The sequence below is a fragment of the Embiotoca jacksoni genome, unplaced genomic scaffold, assembly GCF_022577435.1.
Source record: "Embiotoca jacksoni isolate LCO1_2020_lvr unplaced genomic scaffold, fEmbJac1.0.p SCAF_19, whole genome shotgun sequence".
NCBI classification, from domain to species: Eukaryota; Metazoa; Chordata; class Actinopteri; family Embiotocidae; genus Embiotoca; species Embiotoca jacksoni.
Genome location: NW_027185329.1, coordinates 5,063,559 through 5,081,235, shown reverse-complemented (window position 1 = coordinate 5,081,235; position 17,677 = coordinate 5,063,559). Strand labels below are relative to the sequence as shown.

At 41.2% G+C, this 17,677-nt stretch overlaps 1 protein-coding gene across 7 annotated transcripts in view; it reads right to left on the bottom strand.

The window, feature by feature from the left end:
* Positions 1 to 17,677, bottom strand: part of lrp8 (low density lipoprotein receptor-related protein 8, apolipoprotein e receptor) — a 167,087-nt gene that overhangs the window by 8,760 nt on the left and 140,650 nt on the right. For 4 of the 7 annotated variants that reach the window (XM_069153122.1, XM_069153125.1, XM_069153127.1 and 1 more), the window contains exons 14-17: positions 11,903 to 12,044; positions 8,958 to 9,110; positions 6,818 to 7,285; positions 2,946 to 3,014 (exon numbers count right to left, since the gene is read on the bottom strand). In XM_069153122.1, coding sequence (XP_069009223.1) covers positions 2,946 to 3,014; positions 6,818 to 7,285; positions 8,958 to 9,110; positions 11,903 to 12,044 — 832 coding nt within the window. The remainder of the gene's footprint in view (positions 1 to 2,945; positions 3,015 to 6,817; positions 7,286 to 8,957; positions 9,111 to 11,902; positions 12,045 to 17,677) is intronic. The other 3 variants (XM_069153123.1, XM_069153128.1, XM_069153126.1) reach the window with 1 other exon arrangement.

The window sequence follows — 17,677 nt, the reverse complement described above, 5'->3', positions numbered from 1 at the left end:
AACTGAAGGCTCATTGTTTTGTGTCTTTAATTTTCAAAATTAAATAAAATCTACTTTACACCTATTAGAGGTTTGTCGGGTGCTACCACAAAATTTAAAGGCGACAATTTGCTAGCATGAAATTTAAATCGTCGTTAGGTTAGGTAGTTACTTTATTAATGCCCGAGGGGAATTTTTTTTCGCTACAGCAGCATACAGGAAGCAATAAGATAATAATAGAATAATAGAAAAGCAATAAAATAGCAGTAAAGCAGTAAATTATATATAATTAATCTCAAAATTTTTGCTGCAGGTTATTTTTCTTGTGTAGCTCAAACAAACAAAATGGTGAATTTATCAGTTTATTTATGTTTTCAGTGTTTGAAAAGGTAAAAAAAAATTAAATTCTTGGTAGAAATTGGACCATAAAGATGCAACTAACAGAACAAATACTTTCAATTTAATGATTTGATTTGTTTTTAAAGCTGGACATTGTTCACTGTAACTAAAAACAATGATCAGCTTCTTTTCTGAAATAAAACATCAACCTTCAGGTAAAAGAAGACGAGTTGTCATTTAATGCTGCAAATTATTTTGTGGGTGTGGCTACTTATGTTTCAGCCATCATCAACAAAGTAATCTTTTTAAGATTAGATGCCTCATGACCACCTCAGATATATGATTTCCTGTGAGAAATTCAGTATGTACTTTACATCTGCAATTAAATCAATAAAAACAAAAAGAATGAGCCCTCATACTGTCTGTATAATCACTCATCCCATTACATTCCCACTCAGTCTCACAGTATGATCAAAAACATGCATAACTGTGAATGCACGTGCACAATTTGCAAACATCATACAGAGTATACACCCCATTTCAAACACACACACACGCAAACACAAAGTCTGAACCATACAGGTTTATAATAAATCTTGGAGCATTCCGAGCCTGAAGCCAGTGATTAGACTCATTAGACATTTTCGAATAAAAGCACAGCAAGCTTGCTTAACTGTCATCAGCATATTATCCTGGAACTCCATTTTGGGCTTTTATTTATCATTTTTCACTTGCCCGGGCTGAAAAATCGAACTCCATCAGCTCCATCAGACGGACTGACTCTGGTGTTCTTTGGATGTGGTTATGAGAGGAGAATGGGGAGGGGAAGAGGAGGGGAGAGGAAGGGGAGAGCGAGGTTTGGAGGATTTGAGATAAGCGCTGTCTCTCTCCTCTCATTACCATAATCAGCATAACTGCCTAACTGCCCTGTAGGACCTGCGGATGTATAGTGTATGTATGAGAGTATGTGTAGTGACAGACCCACAGCCAAACCAGAGGAGTGCCAGGAGTGTAGCAGTGTGTGCGTACGCCTGCTTCCATTTTCCCCTATGGAAGCTACATCTAATTGCACATTTGTTGGAAAGGCTCTTGAGATCCCTGTGTGACTGGGCTGGAAACCCCAGCTCATCCTTTGTTCTTCTCTAAATGCTCATTTGTTAAAAAAAATAAATACAAAAAACATCAGCTTTTGTCTCATTTAGGAAATTTCACTCCAATTAGAAAGTGGCATAAGAGCCTGACTTTGGCTAAATACTGATAATCATTGTTGGACCGTTTCCCCTGGTGGAGCTGCGGTTGGGCGTGGTGCATTACTGGATGGGAACGGAGAGCTGGGGTGCAGAAATCCGGCCCTTGTGGACCTCCAACAATAATGAATGTTTAAAGCTGCCAAAAAAAAAAAATGCAGAATGGGGGGATTTGTGGCCGCAATAAATGGCAGAGGGACAGACTGAAGGATGAAGCGGAAAGGGTTAACTGTCTCGGGGGTTGTTTTAATGAGCTGATATCTCAACTGTTGAGAATGAAAAGAGAAAGAAAACTGCCTTACAATGTTTTAAAGCTTCCATAATTGATCAAACTATTAAATATTTGGGATGAAAGAGATCTCAATTAGCAGCATGTGCTGCCACTATAAGGTCATTTGCACATTCAGCTGATTTCTCAGTGAGGTTGGGCATGAAAGAATTAAATATTTCCATAAAATTAGATTTTCATTTTAATCGGAGCTAATAGAATAGATTAACTTTACTAAGCTGGTTTGATTGTAAGAACTTGAATTCTCTCTGTGTGCCTATATTAGTATGTATGGTAGTATGGCGGCTTCATGGTGCTTTTTTTTAAACCCTAAAGAGACGACAATGTTACTACCCAGGTCCTACATTTACCACGCCAAACCGCAACTTTATCTCATTAATCCCTCTTTCAGCCCGTCGATATTTTCTCATGTCCAAAAAAACCAAACAATTCCAGACAGTGTGTAACCAGCTATCAGTTCACTCGGTCAGAGAAGTAGGTCAGAGCACCAGATTGATTGCACTACGAGCATACGATATGACCACAGTGGGAGCCGGAGCTTAATGTTATAACAGCTGGTCAAGTGTGATGACAAAACACGAATTGAATTTCCTATTTGCTCAAATCTCATTAATAACGACATAATGGTGCACATTAAAGAATGCCCGGCCATTCGCTGACTGACGAGCTTGCTTCCATATAATGACTTTTCTAACCGTAGGGCAGGAGGGTTATTGTTGGATAACATCATAGCTCGATACAGTTTCTCAATTGCCAAAACATTATTTTAAGCTCAAACCTCACTGCTGTGCCTGATACCGCGCTTACCCAGTGAAAAGATACAAATTATTATTAAAATGAGAACATTTTTAGATTTAATCAGCTCAAGTGCGAGAACTAACACTCTTCAAACCGCGCACACACCCACACACGCAAATACATGAATGCACAGACAAAGAATACCCCCCCCACACACGCACACACACACACACACACACACACACACACACACACACACCATGCAAGCAACAAGCAGAGATGGAGGAGCAAGGAGGGAGAAGCAGGCAGGCAGAAAGCAAAGACAACACGGTGAGGACGCCAAGAGTACTCACCAATAGGAATGACTATCCCCAGAACCGCTACTGTGATATTGTTACCTATCAGGTAGTGATCACTCGCAGCTGAGATGAAGAGAAGGAAAGAAAGAGAAGAAGAAAATAATCAAACGAAGAAAAAAGTTTTTTTCAGAACTCTCTCTTCCCTCAAAACGCCTCAAAGTTTGCTGCACCAGAGGAGCATCAAAGACATATTTACATAATATAAGGGCAGAGAATCCATTTGATTCCAGTTTGCACTACAGACTTTTTTTTTTTTTTTTTTTAACAGTATGTGTAAATGAAATGCGGATGAATCATATCAGGGTGCCATAAAAATGCAATGAGATGCGTTTTAATATGTTAGGAGACAAATGCAATTCCAGAAAGTAATACATCAGAATTTGTACAAACATCATTCAGTTCGCCGGAGGTTTAAAACATGCTGGAAGACTCCACCTGACCTTGAGCATGAACACGTGGTCCTTCGCTGCGAGTCTTTCTGTTTTACACCGTGTTTTCATATTGTGCCACAAAGCAATATCGGACACATTTAACTCTAAACACGCTTTGTGTGCCAGCTCCCTTTCAACTCTCACCCAAAACAGGTCGGTGTATAGCGTTGACATCAATCCTGCTCCCAGCCCGCCTATTAGCAGCAGGCCAGCCATTAGGCAAAGTGTGATCAGATGGCTATAATGAAGTCTAGTAAGAAAGATTAACAGAAAAGATCACAGTGCTGGCCCTGCATAGTGATTGGCTCATTCTAAAAAGAGACTGCACTTCTGTGCATGGCAAATAGGCACAGAAGTCATGTGATGGACGAGACATACAATTAAGACACATTATTTCTCATAATTGCAATCATATAGAGGAATAAACTGCCGATAAAAGCACGCATGCACGCACGCACACGCACACGCACACACACACACGCACACACACACATAGAGACAGTGCCATAGAGAAAGAGCCACAGAAGGTGAGGTGACTTCGTATTGAGCAGCAAAGCCTGCAAGTCCTGAGTCAGCAGAAGTGAATTTGGCTTCTTTTTCAAAGTGTGAGCGACGTCCAATGGGTCCTAAGACTCAAAAAGGCGGATTCATAGAATGTTATTGAAGAGGCTGTGATGAAAGGGGCAGTTTTGGAAAGTGAGGGCAGAGGGAGCGAGCGGGGAAGTGAGAAAGAAAAGTCTCTATTTCATTAAGACTTCATTAAGATTATTGCTGGAGGGATTTTAATTTCAATAAGAATTAGCTGTTTTCGGCTACAACATAAAAAAAAAGAAATCCCCATTTATTTTTCTATACATTTAGATTTGAGTATAACTACAGACAGACAGACAGACAGATCAAAAGTAGAATTGCAGATCTGCTGAGCAAAACACTGTACATCAAATAAAGAGAGAAAGAGAGCAAGAGCAGGTGTGCAAAAAATGGCCGTGTTATGGAAAAAGGTAAGAAGGATCTCATTAAGCTTTCTTTGTGACAGCAGGGTCGATTCATAGTAACTATTATAATTTGTATGTTATCTGTTCTATACAGTAAATCAAATTGAATTAAAGTGTCTAGTTAAGACTAAATCAAATAGAAAAAGAAAATACTCCTCTTGTACATACTGATTATTTAAAAGATCTCTTTTTAACATGCTTCCAATGTCAGTAATGTGGAGGGAAAAGTATGTTTATCTGAAGACGATGGGAGAACTATAACTTTACACAATATAAGCCTCATATTACCTTAAGATAAACATTCTAAAACATTTTTGGACAGACGAGGACTGCGTATGTTGGATCATATGGGAACGCAAGGAATCTATTTCGGTCAGGGATGAAAACAACAACAACAAAAGCGTGTGTCAGTGTTCATATGGGACTCGACTGTCATTTGAAGATGGACATAAAAAAATTGTGAACCTGTCCTTCAACAGTAAGACAGCATGTCGTTGCTAAAAGGCTCATGAATAATTACTGACACCGAGAGAGAAGTTTGAAATATACAGCATAAGAGCAGAGATGAGCTCTGGGAACCAGCTGTGTTTATTTTTCATCTTTTTCTTTTTTCCCCTGAAAGTCTTCCCCGCTCCACCACGCCAACCCCAGCGCTGCACAAGTGTAACAGCTGATGCCGGCAAACTTGACAGTGTGCACTGAGTTGAAAATTACAACACATGGCCCGTGGGTTTGGAGACACGTCTTGTTCATGCCCCATTTTCTCATCCGTGTCTGCTCCACCTCTCATCTGGAGCACTAGTGGTGTGGTGAGGAAGGCTGACAACTTCAGAGACGGGAGGAAACATGCTCTCGCTTCTTAGTAACTCTGGGAAAACCCAGAACCCCCAAAAGTGGTGCGGCCGGCATTTTTCCTTTCTTTCCCACAAAATCACTTTCTTTCATGCCTATTTTCCATCCTGTCGTTTCATATCCTTGTAAACGCAATTTTTTTTCCCCCTCCCAACATCATGTCATTTTTCAGATCCCATCCTCCCAGTTCAAGCGTTGGACTGTCATGTTCTGTTTTGATCTCAGTTCACTCCTCTTCCTCTGTGGCCTCTTTATTGTCTCTCACTGTACCGTTTCATTTAACGACGCTTAGTTTTACTCCGCACTCTTCGCCTCATACATTTCCCTGTCCTCGCTTTGTCTCCAATTCTTCATCTTTTCCTCCTCCTCGCACTCTGTATTGCCTTTTCAGCCTCAACACTTGCTCTCCTGGTTTCTCAATATAACAAAAAACGTCTAAATGCCATAATGTAAAATCAAGTGTTAAAAAGTTCACATACTGCAGCAGTTCGCTGTCTTTCTCACGTGCAGATCTCCTTTCTACCTTTTTCTATTCCATCTTTTCTCTCTAGTGACCAGCCGGCTGCTTCATTTAAATAAATACATTATCTAAAGATGTGTAAAGTGTTTAAGTTTGCCACTTTTTTACTGTTTGTCTGCCTCTTTGGTCTGAAAAGGCGGAGGAATTTGAACAAGGGCCAAATTCATTTTAAGACGCGTTAGAAAAACAACAACTTGTAAATAATAATCTTAAGAGTCGGTACTAAGAAGGCAACTTATTTGGATCCTTTTTGCAATCTTTCTTCTGTTAAAAGGAAAAAAAGACATAAAGCTGCCTCTGCAGTTTGACAGTTACAGCCATCTATTCTTAATCTCTGAAAACAGTGATTTCTAAAAAAAAAAATCATGTGGTGTGCAGCACAGCGGTTTATCAGTTTTGCTTTGTGGTGCCATCGAGGATTCTTGTTTGCTTCCAAATACAATTTAAGTCTTAGCGTGGCTTCGCAGAAGCGTTGTTACTGCTGTTATATTCTGCTGTCATTGTTTGTCTGGGCTGTAAAATGGTATTTTTTTCCTCGTGCGCCTGTAAATCTTGATTTGCTGTGAGAATGTTACCAGTTTTTCCAGTGAGGGAAAGTAAGGAGAGGGGAGAGAGAGAGGGGGAGAGAGAGAGAGAGAGAGATGGAGAGAGAGAGAGAGAGAGAGAGAGAGAGATGAAGAGGAGAAAGACAAAAAGAGTGAGAGAAGCTGTCAGAAAGTGAGGATGAGTGATGAGAGGCGGAAGGCGTGGATGGAGGGTACTGTCGTTTGTTAGCTCTGACACCTCTGTTAGACGCCGGTCATGAGGGACCAACAGCAGACCGAGAGATACACCGTGTGTGCTGTGTGCAAGCGAAAAGAAAAGGGGAAGACGAGGTCGTGCGGTGGCTAGACAGAGAGGTGGAGGGGAGGAGAAGCCAGAGGAAGGAGGGATGTAAGTGATGGCTTTCAGTTCACTGCTGCTTTGATGGCAAGGTGGTAGCGGCAGTGATGGGCAGTGGAGCCCTACACGCAGAAGAAAACACACACCGTACGCTCACTTCGCACACATTCACAGTCCTATGCTCACCGTGATCCTTACCTCTGTGGGAGAGGTTGGCGTTGCTCTCCCTCTGAATGCTGTTGGGGGCCACGGGGCCCAACAGGGGTGTGTGTGTGGACGTGGACGTCTGACTCGTGCTGCTCACGCTGGTGGTCTCTGTGCTGGTGGCAGCGGGCGTCCGAGAATGCTGCGTACTTCTGCTGCTCCTGGAAGTCTGAGGAGGCGCCTGTGTGGTGACGCGCCTGGTTGTAGGTCTTTGTGTGGTGGCAGCAGAGGTGGTGGTGGTGGTGGTGAAGGTGGTGGTGCTTGAGGCTGTGGTGGTGGTGGTGGTGGGAGTTGAGATGGTGGAGGATGTGGACGCGGTGGTGGTGGCGGCGGCAGCGGTGGTGCTGGCTGTAGCGGTGCTTGTGGTGGGAGTTGTGGTTGGAGTTGTGGTGGGAGTTGTTGTGGTGGTGGTGGTGGGGGGGGCAGCTGTAGTGGTCGTCCTGGGTCGAACTGTACGAGAGAGGAAGGACAAAAATCAATACAGCTTGACAGATTTTCACGTGTCACGATGAGTGTTTTCACTTGAAACATTTCTGTGGTATCCATCAGCATGCAGTGAAATGGAAAACCGATGACAACAAACTTTTTGTGATATCAGCAAATCATAATATGGCAATGTACGCTAAGTAATAAACTTTGCTTTGATGATTTTCCACACATGCTGCAAATTCTTCAACCACAGAACCATTTTTTTTTAGGTCCCAAATCATTAACTTTTGAGAAAAAAAAAGGCGTTATGGAATCATAATATATTACATATGGCTTCAAACTGGATCTAAAGTACAGCATTTCGTCACCTCCAACTCTGTTTCTCATCACTTTTTTGTGTATCAATACTGCATATATGAAAATGCATGCACTACTACTGACATCATTTTCTGTTTGCGTTCTTAGAAAACTGAATGACTATAAAAGAGGATTCGATTGAGGGTCACAAAGATTTCTTCTTCAGGCCTGCAAAACTGACAGTTTGCTCCAAAATAGACAGAAATGAAGCAGTGAGCAAGGGGACCGTAATATCCTTTTATCATCATAAGTAAGTGCTCAGCAGAAATATCTTTATTCGATTTGCCAAGTCCAAAAGTTGTCGTGTAAATGTAGTCTCTCTGTGAATGTGTTTGTGCGCTCCATGCTCATGTTCCCTCTCTCGGAAGGATTCTTTGAATGGAGGCCTACATACATCATCATCATCATCTCCGTCTTAGTTTTCTGTGTGTCAGCTCCTTTTGCCTCACCCTTACAAACAGTGCGGTGTAAAAAAAACATAGTGTGTCCATTAAGGGTAACAGCTTAACAAATGTCTTGTCTCTACGGAGGCTGAGGACAAGCTGAGTGGTGAAATAGGGTCAGAAAAATAATGGAGGTGTGTTGGGAACACAGGCGGAACCCCTGACCCACTTCCAATGATGGTGTTACAGTAAACGAAAGGTTTCAGATTCTCTCAAGGAGTTTGCTTTTCAGTCCATCACAATCAATACAGTTCGATTTCTATATTTTACAGTTTAGCGCTGATACTGGCAAGAGTATTTTGTACTATTTTGTTATGATTTGAGACAGATATGATTGAGTATGAATAAAATGGCTTAAGTAAGGACGGACAAAATCGCCACTAGCAAGAATGAAATTGAATATTCTTGTGATTTTATCTCCAAATATTTCTAATTTAGCATTTTCTGTATCTATATTACTGTCAATTTAAAAAAATTGTTCAGTCGATCTCCTCAAATGTTAGACTTTGAGCTGGGCATCGAGATGGGAATAACAGAAGCTTCAACTCTAGCACTAAAACCTACAAAGAAATTTGGTATAAATGCAGTTTTTCCGTCAGCCTGCAGTTGTATGGGAAATATTTCCCTCGACCATCCCTGTACAAGATTGTAAATGCTCAATATACTGAATAGTTTAAAGCTGAACATTTATTTATAGGATTGCATAAATACTTAATTATGAGGCGGAGAGAGTGAACGCCCCGACCAGTTTAATATCCGTACAGCCTGGCTCTCCATCATGTCACTGTGATTACAGCAATGTGGATCTCATGTGACATTTGTCAGCACAATTTCTTTAATTAGGTGCGTCTCTGGACAGAGTGATTTATCGGTTCAGAATGTGACCGACTTACCGAGAACGCAGCGCCTCATGTCTGGACCGAGCTCCATGCCATCAGGACAGGCGCAGGTGTACCTGGGGGAGTGGTCTGTGATCTGAGGGGCCTTCAGACAGAGGTACTCGCAGCCGCCGTTGGGAAGACTGCCCATATTGCAGGTGTCAGGGGCTTAGGGGGACACAAACAGAAATAAAAGGAGGATTAAAAAAAGGTTTAGTATATTTTGCCTTCCAAAACAAACAAATTAAACTCCAAAGCCTTTCCATGTATTTTCCTTAAAAACGGTATTGGAAACCATGATTTATAAGCCCCTCAATTTTGACAATCATTCATTCTCAGCATTTTAGTGGTTTCTACAAACTTGCAGAAAATTGAAGAGCCATGTCAGCACCAGGGTGATGAGCACATGTTTTGACAGAAATGGACTTTAGACTGGAAAAGCTGAGAGGAAAATAATATTGAGACCTGGACTGGACCGCAGTTTTAAGCCTTGTTCTGACTACCAGCACAAATCCGTTTTTAAATATTTTTTCTTTTTATCAAATCCAGTTTGGATCCAGATTGATTTTTGGAGGTCTGGACAGCAAAAATAACACATGAAATGTGATTCCAATCGGATTTCTACAGATATGTCTCGGTCTGGTCTGGCTGAGATCCGATTTCCTGCATCACTCGCAACACGACACTACGTCATTTTCAGAGTGACAGAATGAGCAGAATCTATGCTACCACGAGCAGAGCGCTTCCAAGGAGCGGAGATTTTGGTGGATTTTGGCGCTTTGGAGGACAACGAGACCAACAGTCTTCCGTGTCAGCAGCTGGCGTGTTGGAAAGCTGCGTCACCTGCGGAGATGCCCATGCTTCGTTACGAGAGCAGCGCTGCAGATAGGTTGGTGATGTCTGGAGACTCCAAATACGAGAACAGTGTGGACAGTCTGTCCTAAAGATCTGATTCAAGAAGCAAATCCAACTTGCCTGCAGTCCGAACAAAGCCTTCGAAACACCGAATCAGAGCAAAGGGTCTGGAACATTTTCAAGGCCTTCACTACTTATTATAACTGTAAACCTTATTGTATACCAAGCAGCAAAACAACATCAAATAGATGCTAGATTCACATATTTGTATTTATGCCACAGGGTAAGTTCTGGTCTACTTCAGTGATGCTTAGGTTAATGCAGGGATGTCTCAACTCTGCTTTTTTTTAATCTCTTCACCCAAATGAAAAATTTACATGTAATTTCTCAACCCGAGACACAGACTCATGGAAAAATATTTCTCCTCTTGTCATGTGGGGGAAGCAGCAGAATTTAGGTCAGGTCGCGGTCGATTCTGCCTCCTGATTTGTGATGTAGTTTTAGAGAGCAGCACATTAGAGGAATTATCAGCTGTCAGGAGTGGAGGCAACATCACTCACCGCACACAGGGAGATTTTAATAAGCTGGGAATACATTATACCTCATGTACAGTATCTCGGCATTACGAGTGTGTAGTAAGAACAGCTGTCTAAGTTAAATTCTTCAAAGCTCCAAATGTCTCACATATGCTTTCAGAAGAAATTAAACTCTTTCCCGTTGTGGGAAAAAGCAAGTTTCTGAAACGCCATGACATACTGTGACAATACGTTTAAAATGATATACTAGGGGGGAAGAAATAAGGATGACAACAGAGGAGGAGAGTTAAAAAAAAAAAAGGAGATAAGGAGAGTCAATAGAAAAATAAATGAAAGATGAGAAGGAGGGAGATAAGAATAGAAAGTAAAGGAAAAGGAAGCAGAAGATAGAAAAAGGACTGCAAAACTATGTTTTAAAGTTTCAAAAGCTCCACTTTCTTTCTTTTTGTGTCTTGGTCGAGAATAAGAACTGAAATATGGAAACGAGGCTTCAAAAAAGAGCCGGAATGGAACAAAACAAATAAACAGATAAATAATAAAAAAGACAACAAAGTGAGGATCGGAAGAGAGGCTCTTTTGAGGAATTGTGTCCAAAAAAACAAAAAAAACAACAACATTGTTTACCTTGAGCTGTTGGAGATTTTTTTTTTTATGTGTGGAGGTGTATTATATCAAGGAATCATTGGAGAGGATATTTGCCTTTAGGTGGAACATATTGTACACATTAGTTGAAAGATTATGTAAAAAATATGAAAAGCAAGAGAGATGAAGATACATTTAGATAAGAAAAGGAAGAAAGCAGGTTGACCTTGCAAATTGCATCAGTCAAGGTCACATTTTACGGAAATATTTCATTTTATTAGCGCTACGAGTATCCTCACAGGGCAGCTAGAGTTCATCCAGCAACGTCCCCATTTAGCCTACTTAGGCCTGATTGTTTTGTATCTTGCCTTTGTTGGCATTTTGGAGAGAACATGTTCAATTCTGTGATATCATTTTGAACAGAACTCTTGATTTATTAATGAGAGAATGCAATTAGCTCCCTACTGGCACACAGACAAGACTGCTTTGAGCGCCGAGTGAGGAGAGAAAACAAAGCTTGAAAACACAGACTCGCACAAACAAATCGCTGGCACACACTATCAAACAAGCCAAGGTACACATGCAGAGGCGTTAACTAGCACGCACAACCCGTCTTGGAAATGAATCCATCCTGGGAAAAATAATCAACACATCATTTGACATGCCCGGCACAACTATCAGTCTAATCACACACATCAGGTGAGTCGTTTATCGTGTCAGACACTTTTACTAATGTGCATCCTCGGGTATATATGGAGACCAGAGGAAATATGTTGTTGTTTGGGTGTAAATATAGACCCTCAGTATGCTGACCAACGCTGAGCAAACACTCGGGTGTTTTCACAGAATCTGTCCGATTAATCTGGGTGCCGCGGCTGCTTCGTCTTCTCCGGTACTGCCCCGGGAATAACTGAGTCATCATCCAAAAAAAAAAAAGCACCCCAAAATAGTCTCTGTTGTATCGTGTTAGTTGATTTTCTGTCTTACCCTTGGGCTGCCTCTGCTCATGGAACACCACCAGGTCCAGGGGGTTGTTGAGGTGCTCTGCTACCTTTGCCACGTCATGTCCCGTCAGTCGGTTGGCGCTGTATATCGCTTCGTCCTCCACGTCTGTCCAGTATATGCGATCCTGGGTTAAAAAGAGGGACAGACGGTTTAAAACAATTCGTAAATAAATGCTAGTCATTGACGCTCCTTCATTCAGAAACAAAATAATACGGATAAATGACGAGCTTTATAAAAAAAAGAAAGAAAAAAAAAGATCTTTCAAAATTGTATCTGCAGCCAAATATAGTACAGCTTCCTCACGTCCAATCATGTTTTGGTTGTAATTCAGACCCACATGTTGCCTGCTTTACATCTACAAAATCCCAAGAGAACGTTTAACATCATCTGCATACAACTGTAATTCATTAAATTATAATAAATTGCATTTCATTTGTTAATGTGGTAAACAAAGCAAACTCCGCCGGGAAATACTGCAGTGGATGTTTTTTGGTGATAAAAAAAAACCACACACACACACTGCTGTTTGTTGCAGTAAAATGTGCTCATCCTAACAATGAATGTTGCATTAAAGTTACATTCACTTAGAGGTACCATTTTTGTTATCTTATTGCTGTTTGGGTCACTTTAAGTATAAAATAGTTTCTCTAGTTTACCTCGGTCATAGTGGAAGTCCAAATCTCTGCTCATCAGTTTCATAATTGACAACATTTGATTATATTTGGGTTTGAGGATTTACTTGACAGGAGAGTTTTTAGATGTTTTATGCCTGAGGTAACTTTGATTGAATTTTTTAAACTGAAGGCATAGGATAATTAACAGATTTGAAGGCTCCATTTAAAACATTATTTATGGAGGTTAGGTTAGGCTAAAGGCGGTTTTAAACAGGCCGAATAAATTCTATTGTGATGTGAAATGTGCTATTTAAATGTATCCTGTGACTTGTTCATCATCCAGCACAGTGACTGCTGAGGAAATAATGCCTTTCGCAATATTGTCAAAATTTAGTACCCCTCTCTCTGCCGTGAAAAGTCTAAATGGAATGAGTATATTGACACAGCGACGTGAGCGAGTGAAGATTGTATTGATGAAAACAAAACATTTCTCTGGTGAAATAACAGTCATACACGGCCTTAAAACACCGATACCGTGTTTTTCATTTCAACTAATGAAGAAAGTGGTGGCGGCATGTTTGCCGCTTGTATTTTTAGCCATCCTAATTAATCTAACGGATCTAAAAGGAAAGAAGAGGTTTGGCATCTCTTAGATATAGTTTACGCTTAAATAACATCTCAGTGCTCAGTGGATAAAAAGGATGCTTTTACAGTAAAAACATAGTTTCAGGTACGAGTCTCCTCTTGAGAAAAACATCCACCCGGTCGTTTGTTGTAAAAGCCTTTATTCCGCTGACTCTCTAACTTCTCTTTCTGCTCGGTTCAAAAGCAGGAAGAAGTGTCTTTTATCTGGATGTACAACGTGTTTGAAGCCAAAACCGTAACCCTGAGCAAGGAGTTTAGTGACCTAAAATGGACCGTACCTATACCACAAGACCCATATCGGGCACAATAACATAAGCTCTTATGGAGGACATACAGTATGTGCCGCAGTTGGTATGGGAAATCTGCTGTAGATGTATTTATCTGAATAATCTGGCAGAAACAGCTTTGGCAAAAGTAGAGCCATGACATCCATCACTGGCGTGGTAGATATCGTTACACCTTACAGTTTCAGTGTTGTAAAAGTTGCATTCAAATATAATATAAATTACTCTGAAATAAAGTGTCATAAAGGGACGGCTTATAGCTGCAAGATCATTCTCTCATCTTTCATCTTTTTTGCGGCACTTTCCCGATTTCTCTTCTTTTTATCTAACACCTCCTCTTAATTATCTTTATTTATACTACAGGAAAACAGGGATACACAGCACAAGTGGTCACGACACTTGGTTTCCACGGCAACCGCAGGCTCCTCTGTCTACGCAGGCACACAGCAATTAAGCAAAACACGTACAATTATAGCAGGAGAAAACACTGAGGCACGAGCATCATAGGAAGGTTAAAGGAAAATGTGTGTGTCATGGAGACTCCTATAATAATTTGTTTCATTACACTTAGGCAGTGTCTTGTTGTCTCTTTCAATTCAAGGATCTGTAGTGGTTCAACCACAGATTTGTAGGGTGTGTGTACGTAAGTAGGTATGGGTTTCCGCGCGCATGTGTGTGTGTGTGGTTCAGTCAAAGCCTTGCTTTCCATTTGTGCTGGATTATCGGTGGACTTAACCTTTCTCTCACCTTCTCCTTTTCAATCTTTCAGTGAGCTCTCTATCGCTCCATCTCCCCCTCACTCAGATTCAGATAACCTTTACTCATAAGACAGTAGAGCCGAAACAGTGAAAGACAAATATCCGCCATGCTGCTAAAACAACACTCAAATCTATTATTCCATCTCTCCTTTTCACTTTCTCTCTCTGTGGATGTCTTTCTTGATCTCTGTCAATCCCTTCCACTGTTTTTCTGTTAGTTTCTCTACTGTCAATCTCTGCATTTGTCACTTTCTCTGACCTTGAAGGCTTCAAACAGCGATGCAGGTGCGGGGAGGGAAGTGCACTTCATTGTAGGATCAAGGCGAATCTTTCATGTGTTGAGGGATAGGCCAGAACTTATACACAAGCTCTCACCCGAGCTCTCCCGAACACATGGCAGCTCTGCATCACATCAGTCAGGAGCGCTGCCTCTCGGGGGTGGGGAGGGTGGAGTACATTCAAATGGATGTGGAGTCGTTTTAGGGTCAAGGGGAAAGCAGCCCTTGATGATTTGATCATGATTCTGTCCCAGAAGAACAAATGTTGGGCAGTCAGACTGACACTTCTGCCTGATGAGATTGAGTTGCCTCCTGCATACTTAGATGTCACGTCAGGACACCATAAAACGAAAGCCAAGCCACTCAACTTGTGAAGCCTTTGATCCTCAGTGTGTTTGATTTGTATTCTTTTTTGTCAACCCAAGTTATGAAAAATTAATATGGGCTTGGGGTAACATCTGGAAACAAATGATGTTACGAGACATTTTCTGTTAATCTGCAATAGGTTGCAACAAAATATTTGTATTGTTCTCACACGGTTTTTACCGAAACAGTTGTTTAGTCTTCTTACTTTGGGCTGCAAGTGTGGACAGGTATGTCTTGATTGTATAATTAAGCTGTGGTTACAACTGCTCTAGCCTCTACCAATATTACCATCCATTCTCATATAATTTTCCTTGTGTTAGAGCGAAGCCTTTAAAACCTGTTAAAGTTCCCCCACAGTGTTAAGTTAATGGCAAAAGACCAAGTATATTATTTCCTTTCTTTCTAACATATTCATTTCTAGCGTCTATTTCTTTCAGTCACTCCCTCTCTTCTACTTCTTCCCAAACCCATCTCGTCTTTTTTGATCCCTCCAGTCAGACAAAGAGTGGATAAAAAAAAAGTAATACAATGATACTAAAGCGAGAGAAAGAGAAAAGCTTATTCTCTGCATGGCTCTGCGATCTACTTCCTCAGTGCTTGGTGTGGAGGCTGGAGGTGGACACCGACTGGCGGGGGTCTGAATGTGTGTTTTTTTGTTTTGTTTGTGAACTGGAGGTGTGTTCAGACTTGGCTACAGAAGCTCTGTGTCTTTCCTCTGCAGTGATGACAAACATCCGTACATCAGTATCAGTACATCACTCAGAAATATGAGGGTCTGTAATCACTGAAAGAATAAAGCCTAATAATGTGAAAAAAAATAATGTTTGGTTAATTAAACTATCATGAAACCCCAATATTTAAGAACCAACTGTGACAAAAATGACTACATCCTACAAGAGTGAGACTCCATGCTTGTATTTTTCCATGCATGTACGTCTACCTATATTTCCGACAACTGACTCCTCAGTCCTCCTGGATATGCATGACACACACGTTTCACACCGTGTATTTATGGAGAGATGTTCTACCTTTCTTTACATATACATTTTGTCAGCAGCTCTTTTCTAGATGGAGTTTTGTTGCTCTACCGTCCACTTTAAAATACTCCTAAGTCATTCTGTTGGATTCAAGTCAGGGGCGCAAAGTTGGGCAAGTCAGAGTTTCTACTTCTGTTCATTCACTGTAATCTAGTGCCATTTATAAATGTAATTACCTCTACACCTTTTGTACTCATGCAACCACCAGATCAGCACACTTCCACCTCAATACTTCACAGTCGGCACTATGCAGTGCAGTCCACTGTGTGGTCCTGGCAAACTCCATGCCAAACACACTGAACCCCGTCTGATACAAAATATTGGATTCAGGCTTTTCTTCTTAATGTCCTGAGCAGTCGATGAAACACCACTTTCCACAGATATGACTGTATCAAATATCAAACTGTGCGTGACATTATTTTTCGAGCACGCCTTCTGATATTGTAGTAGGGCTCATCCCAGACCTCCTAACCACTGACTGCAATGTGTTTCGGTTTATATTCAGAAGCCTCCTGAAGCTCTTGTACCCCAAATTAATTAAATCAAGAAAGAAACTAGTTTAGAGTTTCACTTCACAACTTGAACCAGGCAACTCCAAAGTAACAAACCTCCCGTTATCGGTCCGTTGGGACCAGGACAACCTCCCGCTCTGCTAAAAGGTTTTTTTTTTTTTTTTTTTTTTAATTTGGTCTGTATCATAACCAGAACAGAACAAAGACCAGAAGAGCTGGCTATTAATCTCCAGGGTTGAACTTTCGCTGCTGCCCAAGACATTGGTTTTCTCACACACACACACACACACACACACACACACACACACACACACACACACACACACACACACACACACACACACACACACACACACACACACACACGTTCTCAGCTGGACATGATGGATGTCCCTTCCTCACTTTGCTTCTCATCATCACAGCGTGTGCAGCAGAGAGAGGCCTGGAGAGAAAGCACTACTTACTGCTCACATTTCACCTCCTGCTCTCTCCACCTTCATTCCCTCCTCTCCTCCGGTTCTGTTTCCCACCTTCCACACCATCTACACTTGATCAGCTCGAACAGACTGACTCACTCCCTCCTCAATAAATACAGCCAAATTAGTTGTATCGATTGCCGTACTCTACTGTGACTACACTCGTCAAAGGCTAAACTATAATTCCTTCTCGGGGTTTGTCCTGCTGCTATACTTTTAAAACATCTCCATTTCTCTTCAATCAATAAATGTTCCTCCCTTGACTTCCCCTACTTCTTAAGATGTCACACTTCTCTTACCACCCATTCCCAAGTGTACTCTAAAAACACCAGTATGTGCTTGTTACAGCAACAAGCAATGCCCTATACATTCATCAAGAACTCACAAGTGTTATTACTTTCAGGATTTCTGGTCCCCCATTTCTGACGAGGAAGTTAGCCAAATATGTCAAATTTAAAAATAACATAAGAGAGAAGCGAAAAACTCATCCCACTGCTTGAATCTGGCTCACAAGAAGTCTAGAAATACACAGCCATGATGGAAATCAACAAGATATGAGCGTGAACACCCACGAGGCAGAGATACGTCAGCACAGACCTGATTTTCTCTGTGTATCTGCAGTATCCTTTGGAGGTCAAACAAGGACATTTTGCATCTTGTTTGCCTTTCAGGTAGAGATCTTCCATAAACACTGCTAGGAAATCAATGCCAAGTCCCAGAAAGGAAAGATAAATAAAACTCACTGTGCATATGCAGTATACATACAGTATGTGTACACAGTGCATTT